The sequence below is a fragment of the Carica papaya genome, chromosome 4 (genome assembly GCF_054855325.1).
Source record: "Carica papaya isolate Zhongbai chromosome 4, ASM5485532v1, whole genome shotgun sequence".
Classification (NCBI taxonomy): Eukaryota; Viridiplantae; Streptophyta; class Magnoliopsida; order Brassicales; family Caricaceae; genus Carica; species Carica papaya.
The window spans coordinates 21,287,579-21,300,998 of record NC_142312.1 but is presented as its reverse complement, the minus strand read 5'-3'; the positions used below and the strand labels follow the sequence as shown (position 1 = coordinate 21,300,998).

The 13,420-nt window shown below is 33.1% G+C and overlaps 1 protein-coding gene across 3 annotated transcripts in view; it reads right to left on the bottom strand.

The window, feature by feature from the left end:
* Nucleotides 1-366: 366 nt before the first annotated feature.
* AAE13 (AMP-dependent synthetase and ligase family protein) overlaps nucleotides 367-13,420 on the bottom strand; it is a 39,978-nt gene continuing 26,924 nt past the window's right edge. Inside the window, exons 9-16 of one of the 3 annotated variants that reach the window (XM_088218121.1) lie at nucleotides 13,160-13,258; nucleotides 12,822-12,914; nucleotides 12,609-12,695; nucleotides 12,135-12,327; nucleotides 1,920-1,993; nucleotides 1,595-1,774; nucleotides 825-878; nucleotides 367-715 (exon numbers count right to left, since the gene is read on the bottom strand). In XM_088218121.1, coding sequence (XP_088074247.1) covers nucleotides 674-715; nucleotides 825-878; nucleotides 1,595-1,774; nucleotides 1,920-1,993; nucleotides 12,135-12,327; nucleotides 12,609-12,695; nucleotides 12,822-12,914; nucleotides 13,160-13,258 — 822 coding nt within the window. In that variant the 3' untranslated portion in view covers nucleotides 367-673. Of the gene's footprint in view, nucleotides 716-824; nucleotides 879-1,594; nucleotides 1,775-1,919; nucleotides 1,994-12,114; nucleotides 12,328-12,608; nucleotides 12,696-12,821; nucleotides 12,915-13,159; nucleotides 13,259-13,420 lie in introns of those variants that run through there. The other 2 variants (XM_088218122.1, XR_015818530.1) reach the window with 2 other exon arrangements.

Sequence of the window (13,420 nt, the reverse complement as noted above, 5' to 3'; positions counted from 1 at the left end):
TCTCTTCTCAATTTTCTTTATATATATACACGTATAAGTCTACACAAAAGAAATGAAAGATGAAACATTTAAGATCTTTTCTTCTCTGTTGAAGAGTCAAACAACTTGAACTCATTTTTCCTTCAAGTTTTTTTCTTCTCACATTTTGGAAGATACAAATAAGTGAAAAAGTATCGTACTTTCTCTTCTTTTTCAAAATCCCATATCTGTTCTTTTCACTTCCCTTGCAATTCCAAACCATCCCCTTCATAATCAACTTTCAAAGCTCTAAATCCATCTAATCGCAAGAAAGAACTCAAAACCCTATACATTATGATCGATATTGGTATAAAAGTCTGTTCAAGAACTTTACAGTAATGCTAGTAATTAACAACTTTAACAAATTTCTCTTTTATTTCATTATTTGCCTCGTGAATCCCATCACTCGTTCAAAGTCATACACATACAATATTGAATCAGACCCCAATCACAAAGAATTGGAAGACTACTTCTGTTCAAACAGGGACATAAATTATGTAGGACTAGATTGCTCAAAATACTCTATTTATCTATCGATGTTTTCAACAATTGGCGCAAGAAAATATAGAATGAAAACATCAAAGATTCCCTACCTTCATTTTGAACTTCAAGATCACAACATTGAGTGTTTTACGTCCCATCTAATGACTAATCATTATTGACCAGTCAACGATTTCTTCAACTCCTTCTTATTCACCTGGAATTGGATAAATTCACAAGGGAACAGATTATAAATCCTTCTTTGAAGTTAAGTTAGCAAATAAAATATGATGGATTAATGACTGAAGAAAAAAATGGTCGTTCACCTTTCCCATAGCATTGCGAGGCAATGAGTCCCAAATCAACAAACGGGTTGGTAGCTGAAAGCACAAGCAGATACTCAATGATTCAAGTTGGTAAAATAAATGCAAGACGAATGATGCTCTTCAAACAGGAACTTCAAAGAGGAGTAGTCGCAAGCAGAGAAGAAGAAAAGGAGAAGCAGAAAAGACAGCTGGCGTTAGGGTTGGAAGATTTTATAATATCAATCTCATAAAAGCAAAATGCTAATATAAAAAGATTTAATGCAAGTCCTAATACAAATGATATGACAGCTGATGTGGATAGAAAAGGTTACGTGGTTTAGTCGACGTGGATTGTCCACTTAAAAGTAGTTTCTTCTAGAAATATTTTTGATAAAATCATGACTCTTTTATATAGTTTGGGTTAGTAAAACATGAAGCCTTTAGTTGTTTGAATAAATCTGAAAGTATACAAGAATTGTTGTTTTTTATATCTAAGAAGAGCTTCGGAGCAACTTATTAGTAAGAATGCAACTGCACTAAAGTGCTTTTGGAGTTCCACTATGATCCCAAGCACAGGTCAGTTTTTGACATACAGAACACTAAATGATAACAGACTAGTTTCACTATAAAAGAATTCCATTTGCAAGAGAACCAAGGAGCTGCTGCACATGAACAAAAGAAAACACTTTTCACCGTGCGTAGGATCAATAACTTAAGAGAAAAGATACCACCCATACTTAGAGTTCAAAACTATATCTCTGTGACCAAAAGAGCAAAAATGAATCGAATACCTTGTATGGTGCAAGTTTGTCTTTAGCCCAGATGCAAAGTTCCTCCAAGGTTATAGCAGACTTCAATTCTTCCTCTCGTGTTTTCTTTGCTGCTGCATCTTGTACAATTATTGCAGTCACCGCTTCTCCATAATCCTTGTCTGGTAAGCCCAATACACAACATTCGACAACAACTGGATGCTGCACTACTAACAGGGATGTTTCAGTTCCAACAAACCATTTCTTGTTTACAGAAATACTGATTCCGTACACCCACTTTGCACTTCATTGGAGAAAATCTTTTAACATGAGGAAATTACAAAAGCAGAATCACAGAAGTAATTACCTCTAGAAGAACAGATTCAATTTCTAAGGCAGATAATTTATATCCACCAACCTTCATAATGTCAGCACTCGTACCTGATAAATAACATAACAGATGGAATATCCAAAACATTAGCAAGAAAAAATAGAATAGGATCCAACAGATTCTAAATAAAGCATTTTAGAGACATCATATCATACCAAAGAGGTACAAGCTGCATTCCAATTAAAAAGTATAGCACAATATATATTTATATATAGGCTTTTCATATCTTAAAGCAAGATGGCATGGCTCTTTTGAGAATTTTAAGAAGGCAAAACACGCACGTTAGCTAGCAGAGATAGATGACTAAAGCTATTAGAACTATGAGACACATAGAACAGTACAAGCAGATACTATATTATCACAAAAGGTAACCAACAAAAATATGTGATAGGTTGAATACAGGTCTCTCTTCTTCCCAATCCTCTAGCAGATCCTGGTGTATGCTTACACTCCAGAGCATCTGGTGTAGCTGAAATCAATGGATCCACAAATCAAAATTGGTAGACCCACATACTCTGGTTCTGAAACTAGAGGCATCCTTATATTTGATGGAGAGTATATAGGGTCAAGGGATTCGGAACAAGGAGTAACACATCAAATGGCAATAACAAAGCAGAACAAACATGATGGCTACCACCTCCACAAGAAAAATTTAAGCTCAATTCCGATGCATCAATTTACCATGATGAAAGGATGACATTGGGTGTGGTTTGCCGAGATTGGAATGGCTACATAGTATTTGAAAGCATGCGTAGAGAATCCCATCTATAACCAGTGGAAATTACAGAAATATTGGTGTCAGCTTATGGACTGGAGTTGGTGCGTATGAGAGGGATTCAACATATAATTGTAGAAGGTGATTCTCAAGAAATATTCATATTTTTCAAATGTATTTTCAGACTTTAGCATGTTTTAGAAGATGTCTTATCTGTAAAACAACTACTTTTATCCTTTTTATCCTTTTAGGTTCTTAGAAATTATATAAGGTAACTCATATTTTAGCAAAGGAAGTTTGTATGTACATAATGCTGTTTTGTTTTCTTATGAGGCTCCTGATTTCTTAGTTCCTATTTTCGGGCAGGATCATGTTAACCATAAGTAGCTTTCATCAAATATATATAGTATATATGGTAGGTCAATGCAATTATACATTTACATCTTTATGTAACTATAGAAAATTAATAGGAAAGAAAAGTCAGAAATATGACAGGTAGGTCAAGTACTTTTCTATAAGAATATGTTGAGTTTTATTCTAATAAAATATAGAGAAACTGATGCATGTCAAAGAAGCAGTTAAATTAATTTGTCTCAGATCATTTAGAACTAGAGAAAATTTAGAAGACAAACAGAAGAATAAAAATAGATCGGAGAAATTAGAGATTACTGTAAAGAAATATCAGGAGAAATACACTGAATAAGATAGGTTAGGCATAACAATAATCTGAAAAAGGAGCAAAAGGAAAGATAACAGACAATAAAACCTTAACAAATAAATTTTTAATTTATCATCCTCTTTTTCTTTTTCTTTTAAGTTGATAGCTACTAGCCTTTATATTTAAATTTTACTTAAAAGTAAATTAAAATATTATAATACCTCAACTAGTAAAAAAAATTAAAAGAAGCAATTTAAAAGGTTATAATTTTTACAATATTAACAATTTACCTAAAAAGCAATTAAAACATTATGATACCTAAACAATCCTAAATAACTTAAATAAGTTAAGAATATAAAATGATAAAAATAACTGGAAACGATCTTATAATAGAAAATTTATTCCAAAGTAAGATTTTTATTATTTTGTTTCATCCTACTCCACTTGGTGAAAACTCGACCTTAAGTTTTGAAGTGTTACAACATCAAGATAGGAGAAGTTTGAATATGTTTTCCAAAATCTTAAAAAGTTGAGACTTTTGATAATTTTCAAACAAAAATTGAAGGTTAACCAAAACAATAGATTCCTTAGGATCATAAAACAAACGAGACAAAATAAAATTATTTTAAGAAATCTCTTTAATGTAGTCATTATGAATGGGAACCACTACCATAGTAAAAGATAGAATAAGATTGTTGAAAGGGGAAGTTGCTCAATATTATCAACATAAACAGAAAAAACTTCAACAACATCCAACATCTCTTACGTGACCATGCTCGTTCATAATGAACTTCAAGCTTTCATCTTCTAACTTAGAAGAAGTGTTAGTTCTACAATTAAACTCAGATTTTAATTGCTATAAAAGATCTCATGCTTTCCTAATTTCAAGTATAAGTCTATTTCATACTAAATATTTAACTAACAATAGTTATTATATTGTAACGACTGTTGAAAGAGAGAGATAATCAGAAGAAAGAACAAAGAGAAAGATAACAGGGAATAAAACTCTAACAAAGAAATTCTTAATTCATCATCATGTCTTTTCTTTTTGTCAATGGCTACTAGTCTTTATATAGGCAGTGTAATAATAAGAATTATAAAAGAAGAAACTAAAATATTATAGTACCTCAACTAATAAAAAATTAAAAAAAAAAAATCTAAAAGATTTCAATCCTTATAATTAAAGTGTGTCTAAATAAATCTAAATAATCTAAATACTTGAAAAATATAAACAATAATTACAAAAAATTTCTTTCAGGACATGTATCGGAGAATGTTAGCTGCCATAGTTGAGCAGCTGACTGTTATTGAGTTGCCACCCATCATATACTAATGTAACCCTAATTCATAAGACCTAAACCTAAATGGAACTCATAAACACTACTTATAATCCCAATATTATTAGGTTGCATTTCATTCAAGTTCGAAATCTGGTTCAATTTTTAATTCTAATTCACATATTAGTCTTACACTATGTTGGATAAAAATTAGCAAAGGATTTTTTTATTTTAAAAAAAAATTAGCAAAGGACTGTAAAGGAAAGTAAGATTTTAAAAAAAGAAAAAAAATGAAAACATGGAATTTTAATGAAAAGCTAAGGACACATTTACTTTGTTTGGATAAACCAAAAATTAACAAATTAAAAGAAAAGAAATGACTGTCGTAATTTTGTTTGGTTTGAGTTTGTAGAGGAAAGAAAAAGACTAATGATAAGAAAAATTTCAATAGTAACCTTTATTACTAAAATAACAAGTTAGAAAATTGAGGCAGAACTAAAAACTTAACAATCAAAACTTTTCAATTTTTTTTTTTCTCCACCTTGAGAAATTAAAAGGATAGAACGCATACTCACTATCCCTTGATTTGTTTTACCAACTTATTTTTATTTAAATAATGGAAAGGAGGTGGCATTTCTACTCCGTTCCTTTTTTATCTCCTTAGCTTCTCTGAATTCAAACATAGTGTTAATATGCCTAATTAGAACAGAGAATATAGTGTTTGAGTTACTGCAAACCTACTTCTAACTTCTGTAATGGCAGGAATTCAATATTTTCCTTGAAAAGTATAAATTGAATCCCCACAATCAAATCTCAAAGTGAGCGAATAATAACTTAAACACAATATATATTCTAATTATGCATAAAACTATCAAAAAATTAGACCTAGGAATTAAATAATAATTGAAGCAAACATAATTTAACTTGATGTGACAATAAATGAGAAACCTTGTGACAAGCTGATGATCCCTGTGACAACAAAAGGGCGGAAATGATCATGCAGTAGTGTGCTTTCAGGGTACACTAGGAAGTGTTCCCGAACTGAAAGTACTCAAGTCGGATCCACCAAAATCTAAGTCCAGGACTTGCAGGAAAGTAAGTCAGGAAGCCAAAAGGAATTAAATGGTCCTGAACCTCGGTCTAAGAAGAAGAGAAATCAGAAAAGACGGGAGACGCGGAAGTTATTAGGTCTCATGGCCAAAAAGAGGCCCGGATCAAGAATTTACACCATAATGAGAAGCCCAAAATATCATGAGTATGTGTACCCATCGGGTACACATGTATGGCCATGCACACGTGCGAAGCAAGGTACCCACACATGCAGGAATTCTGCCTGCACGAAAAACGCAGAGCGAGCGGGAAAGTTGCACCCGCACACAGCAACAATGTGCAGGCATGCATGCACCCGCACGGATCAGACAGGCAGCCACAAGGTGAGTCCTTTTTGGACTCTTTTCTTCCCTTTTTCCTAATTTTCCAAGGATTCCTACAGCAAGGGACTTTTACAAATTTAACATGTATTTAAAGTGCAAAATCAAAAGAGAAATTCTACTCAAATTGGAAGTTCAAGGAAGATCAACCTACATGGAGATTTGGATAAGGAGAGAAGATTTTTTCAATATTTATTTAATTATTTTTTATTATTTTATTAAGTTTCAATAAAAATTTAATTATTTAATTATTTTTGTTTTAATTTTCTACTTAAATTTTGTTTAAGAGTCCAAGTAAGAAGTTGTAATCTTACCCTTAGTTGAATAATAAATAAAAGCATATATAAAGGCCTCAATTCTTAAACTATAATCACAACTTTAAGATATTAATGAAATTAAAGCTTTTCTTTTTCTTTGAAATTAGCTTTATTAATTTTCTTTGAGTGTTTTTTAAGTTTTTAAAATTTTTTAAGTTAGGGAGCTTCCAAAAAACTTGTTGAGCCTAAGAATTGATATCGACTTATCGGGTAAGTTGCAACATTCTTATTCTTTTTATTTCCCTACTATTTTGATTTTGCATGCCATATTGGTGGATGTATTTTCAAGTAGGGACGATAAATTAGATAGTTAAACTTTCTGATTGCCACATTGTGTGAGGTTTTGGGAGTCAAAACAATTCTTCCCCGTCCTAAATATAGTTCCCGAGCTACATAAAAATATATATATAATCAAACCTCATGTACATCAGATTTTGTAGTCGAACACCTTAATAACATTATATTCTTTTAAAATATTTAACATAGAAATCATGGTCAACATACAAGTGGACACATAGGCTAACAATGCCCAAAGAATAACTTGCATTTTGGAATGCAATAGAAGAGATAGATGGAGGAAAGGGATGATGGTTATGAATCCTACGAGAATGATGATTTAATTGTTAGGGATGATGGTTATGAATCCTACGACGACGGCACGCCGCCTGCGGCGGCGGTTATCTTCGGACTGGCCGTTTTCGGATAGTTTTGGCTGATTTCGACCGATTTTATACTCATCCCTGCGAGAAAACACCTCAAGGGGCGGGCCTCAGTTGGCCAAAAAAAGTCAAAAAACAGAAGCTCATCGGCGGCGGGGTTTTTCGGTGCGGCGGCTCCGTCAGCTCCCCTTCGCGGTTGGGTGTTTTTCTTCGGTTAACCTGTGAAAAACATAATGGTAAATACAATGGTGGAAAAATTGCACGAAACAGGAATAAGGAAGATTCTCATCTGAGGTGGTTTTTAATTTTTCCTCCGGCGGCGGTGCCGGGCTTTACCTGCGGTTTTCGCCTCATCCACCGATCCTTTTATTCCGATTTGGTCATGGGAGTGTTCAAAATCAAATTTCGAGCGAAAGAGAAAATTTTTACTTTTTTTGGGCAATTGAAGGTGGCTCCGGCATGGCAGTGGGTGGCGGTCGGCTCCCTTCTCTGGCGACTGGTTCTTCTTCTCCGGTGGGGGGCTGGCGGTTAGGGTTAGAGTTTGGTGTGAAGTGATATATTTATATTCATCTCCCTTTAATCTGTACCGTCTATCGCGTTTAATCTCGACCGTCCGATCACGTTTAAAAAGAAAATGAATCTGAACCGTTTCATCGCGATTTGACCTCCACTGTACGATCGCGTTTAAAGAGGGAACGGATTTGGACTGTCCACGCGCGCGGGAACAAATCCGAACCGTCCGATCGCGGGCACGCGAATTGCCAACGTGGCACCGAGTCAGGGTGCCTTGTCACGCGACGCACTCCAGTTCGTTGGGACTACTCACTGGGTGGTCCTACGTGGCACATTTTTTCTAAATTATGTTTTGACCCCCATTTTCCGATTTTTCTTTCAAAAACACCCCATAACCAAATTTTCACCTATTTTTTCCAAAATTATTTTTAATTTCGTTCTCCACCTATTTTTTCTTAATTTTTACATTAAATAAAAATTTATAAATTTAAAAATTATATTTTATACATTAATTTTAAATTTTTTAAAATTAATTTCGAGTATTACAAAATAAGGAATCAATAAAAGTTTTTTTTAGCAAAATGAGAGAGAATTTTTTTTGAAGTAAAGAATGAAGGATGTCCCAACTGTTGATGCAACTGTAGAATTTTTCGATTGACTTCTATATTCTCTAAGGCAATTTGATTCCGAATTACACTTTAACTTTTGTCCAAGACATATAACGCATTCTGCAGTCTACCAGTACTAATCCTCTTCTCTATTTGAAGATCTTGAATAATATAATAATCAGGAAAAAATACAATTTTACAATTAAAATCTCTATTGATGACACTAACAGATAAAAAATTATCAGAAAAACTACACACATGAAAAACTGAAAATAAAATAATGTTGAAATACAATTAATGAAACTTATTCCAAATACAGGAGCGTATGATCCATATGCTATATGGACATTTTCCTTTTTAATACAAGGACAATAGATTAGAAAGTCTTTAAAAGAATCTATCATGTGTCTGTTAGCTCCAGAGTCTATAATCTAAGTATCAATATTGAAAATAGTAGACCTGATTTTACTATTTTTAATGCACCAATGGTTGATGAATAGTTAATAGAGATGATATGCTTCAGGCTTTGAATCTCCTCGTTTGAAAAGAGTTCAATAGTTGATGAAGGACCATCTGAACTAGAAACAACGAATTTCTTTATTTTTATCATTATTTAAAGTAACTAGAGATAGAAAAAGAACAATATCCAGTAATTAATCTCAACGAGATAAAATACACTCTCTAACCAGCACCAACGAATGTGAAAAAGAAGACATTGCAAACCCAAAGAAGATCACCATAACCAAATCTGTCAGATAAGGCAGCGGTGACAAACGCAGGGACACTCTAAAAATTGAACCAAAGAAGGCCGGTTAGCTCGGCATGTGGACAAACTATATCAAGGCTGTTCAATGTGCGGAAAGGCCAGATTGGCGTGGCAGAAGGCTCAGATTGACAGATTAGCTCGACTTAGTGCATGGACAAACCAGATCAGAGCGGATTAGCATGCAGAAGGGCCATTGAGACATCTCTGTGCAAGGAAGGACCTGAATGGTGTGGTAGAGTGCTCAGACCAGCAGATCGGCTGAATGCATGGCAATCGTATGAAGTCAGGAGCCTGTAAGCATAATTTCGAGCCGGATCGCGTGCGATAGGCCAAAAAAGGCCCAATCTAGGTGTGTGACGGCGGTGCGGCTGCGACTATGTCTGGGTGGGTGGTGAGAGTAAATTTTGATATATGGGTACCAAGTTAGCCTATTGTACTATTAAAACCCTAAAAATAAACCCTAAAATAACCTTATTTAGCTCCGATGCCATTAAGATTTTTGTAAAAAAAATATTAACTTTAATTCTGATACCTCTTATGTTGTTACAACTAGGGTATATATACAGAATTCCCACCCACAGATAAGTAAATTAACATTATAATAGCAACTCTAATTGATTCTAACTAATTATATAATTATGGAAAAGATTATGGGAAGATTTATAATGGAAAAAATATCTCAACTAATTGAACAACATAATATTCTGGTCAACAGTTCCGATTCCAAATTTTTCCTAAAAGACAACTAATGTGAGCATGGACCACAAAAATATTATAATATCAAGTGGGCCCATTACAAGAGGGAGAATAAAAAGATTACAACAACCTTTTCAACTCTTCATCCAAGAATGGATCAATAAGGGGGATGTGATGGAACATTAAAGAAGGCCAAAAGAACAAGAAAATAAGTCCATCAATCCAAGGGCATTATGGTACAAACACCTTAATCCAAGTGGAAGAGGAAGATCCAATAAGGGATTTCTTCTCCCAAACCTTCCAACAATCTTCTCCCTTAAAGGGAGAGTTAGCCAAAAGGGGATTTCCTTCTTAAACTGCATAAGAAACTAAGAGAAAATTAAATCTCATGCCTTAATGGGAGATTGAAATCTCATAGATTTTGGAGAGATTATGGGAGCAATTAATCCTTTCATAAATCGGTCAAAATATTTCTTAATTCTTCCCTCAATTATCTCTATAATTAATTAAAATTTTTTCCATTTAAAAGATGGTAGACTATATCTACTTTATTTTGATTGTAATCTTATTGATTCTTAGTATTTGCTCATTTAAGTCTATATTTAATTTTTTATGTAATTTTCTACAATTAATTTAAGAGAGTTATTTTTTCTTGTATTGCACATGACCTAATGTATAAATAAGCCTTCAATTTCTAGTTATAACCATTCAAGTTTCAATCAATAAAATTATAAAATTTCTTTCAACTAATAAAGTATCTTCATCCTTCTTGTTAAGCAAGGAGTTGGATCAACTTATCAAGATATTTCTTGTGGTGTATTTCCTATTCATACTCTTTTAATTTTCCAATGATCTTAGTTTCTATCATTCTATTGATAGCGGGTTAAGTAAGAAGGGTTTTCATAGTATTTAAGTTTTTGGTGCCTTAATGAGCATTGTGTGAGTTTTGGATTAAAACGTTGATCCTGAGTTCCGTATCATTTACTATCAGAGTTTAACCTCCTTCTAAACCTTTCTATCTTTGCAATTGTGCTTAGTTTCTTGCACCATTTTTTTTCATCACCCACACAAAAAAAATAATCTGTATACATACATCGACCCAACAAAGAAGCAACAACTTGACGCTTTCTTCGCTTGTTACTTTCTTGTTGAGCTAAACATCATCATCACCATCATTTGAGTCTCTTTTCTTTTGTAATTACCTTTCCTATTTAGTAAAAAAAACAAGAAAAAAAAAGAGAAAGAAAGAAAGGAAACAAAGAAAAGAAATCTTGATTACTCAATACACTAATCGGAAAAGTACTTACCTTTTGTGCTCAACTATCCTTCTTTACAACGGTGCAAGACCGATCTCTTCATCACCATAAGGCAAAGGCTCTTTTTTTTGTTTCTTCATCCAAAAATCAACGTGCATCCATTAATTACACATCTTATTAAGCATAAGACTTCATCTTCACTATAGAACATAGTGTGCATCGGGAGTAGAATTTTAGGGACATCTTTGGTTTTCCTCCTTAAGGGCAAAACCGAATATATACATCATTCTCGATAATTGTCTTTTTTTGCATTCTCAATTGCTTTTCTTCTTTAAGATCTAATTCTTCTTAATGATCTTAGTTTCTATCACTCTATTGATAATAGGTTAAGTAGGGAGAGTTTTTATAAGATTTAAGTCTTTAGTGCCTTGATGAACATTGTGTAAATTAAGTTATGGATTATAACGTTGATCCTGGATTCCGCATCAACAACCTTATGGAAGCTTTATACAAGGAGAAACTTGATATACCAATTGGTCATTATGTTGGTTTCATTCTAATGACGGAACTTTATACTCTTAAATAATTTTGTTTCAATTATTTTTCATATTGAAAAGAATGACATAGCATAAGTTTGCTAAATTTTTAAACGACAGTTTGAAGATTAGAGTTTTACATCATTCATTATTTTAAAACTCAAGGCCAAGTTTTCATGAGGAGAGAATGATGCAAAATATGTCAAATCTAGATTGCTAAATAGATTACAAAATATAATCTTATCAAATATACGACTATTGCACTATTTAGAAGTCTATAATTATAATTTTCGAAAATTTAAAATTTAAATTTTTTTAGTATTTAGTTTTCCTATTTGTTATAGTAATATTATTTTCTAATCCCATTAAAATTAGTATTTGTTAATGTAATCTTATTGAAGAAGTGCTACTTATGAAACAATATGAATTTCTCCCTAATTTCACTTTCCAGACTGATTTCGGTTATTTAATAAAATATTTTGAGATTTTTTTAATTTTCTAGTTGTGTAAATGTTATTAAACCATCAAGTGTAATGTTTAACACTTTTTAGATGTGATGTCTAAAATACATATTTAGTGTAATGTCTAGGTTTTCATCATCAAATCTCCAAATAAGCAGATTAATCCTAATTTGTTCTACATAACCAAAATTCTAGGCTTAAAAGCATACTACACAGATCATACATGATATGCATGCCCGGTGATAAAGAAATAACAAATCACAAGAATACTATGCATACTGGAATTTAGATCTCCTTACGTCCCAAAATGATGTAGTATCCATCCTCATCCACTCGACCAGCATCTCCAGTCTTGAAGAAACCATCATCAGTAAATGATTCCTTAGTTACTTCAGGCAGTCTCCAGTATTCACTAAACAATGATGGGCTTCTAACACAGAGCTCACCTACTCCACTTTTATCACCTTCACTTTCATCTTCTTCAATCTTGACCTACAAACAGGAAATGTAGAAGCATTACCAAAAGAAACTTTTTCAGAGAAAAGAGATCATTAGTACGTAAAAAAAAAGTTAGACTATTATACAGTTGATAAGATCAGTAATATAATAAATTCAAACAAAAATCTTTCCATAGTTTATCATACTACATAGTATGTTTTAGCGAGGAATCATGAAGATTCACTGTTATCAGTTGCATAAGCATAGACTTTGTTATGACCTTCATAACATTACATTTAATGCCAGTTAATGTTGGATCCTACAATTTGGCCTACCGTACGAACCTCCACTCCAGGGAATGGTTTGCCAACAGTGCCTGCCTTTCGTGCACCCTTTAAGGGATTTGATATCGCCATGACAAACTAAGGACATGAAGTTAATACCATTATTATAAAAAAAAATTGAGTACATAACAGCAAAATCTGAATGTACTTCTTTGTTGAGCAAATAAAAAGCTTAGGAAGGAACCTAAACATAAGAGTTCATACCTCTGTCATGCCATACCGTTCCAAAAGCCGATGTCCTGTGATAGTTTCCCACTGTTGCATAACTGGCTGAGGAAGTGCAGATGAGCCACACATCTAGGAAAAAAAAGGTATTTTGCTTTCTTTTAGGAATCAGATTTGACATTGAAATAGAAAAATTGAGAACAACATTTACAGGACAAAATGGCACAGTTCTACACATAATTAAGATTCGATTAAAATGACTTAATTTTAGAAAGTTAAACTTAACGGAGTAGAGTCATTCCTAAAAACATAAAGTCAACTGATATTCCCAGTTTGGTGGAAAAAGACATGCACTTGAGGTCCTACAGTACACTGACCATAAGGCGCAACTGTTTTGCAGCAAAGGCAGAAGCAGACTGCAGCTCCATATCCATTGATTCGTAACCTTGTATAAGTCGGGTATACATGGTAGGAACCTACATATTACAGAAGCATTAGGTCAGCTATGAACATCTACAGTGAAAACTGTCCTGCAAGGCATAAAATTGTTGTAATTTGGATTAAATGAATCCAAATAACAAGGAAAAACTGAAGTTCAAGAGAGTTCAGAATTAAAGTATGATTTATCCTTATGTATC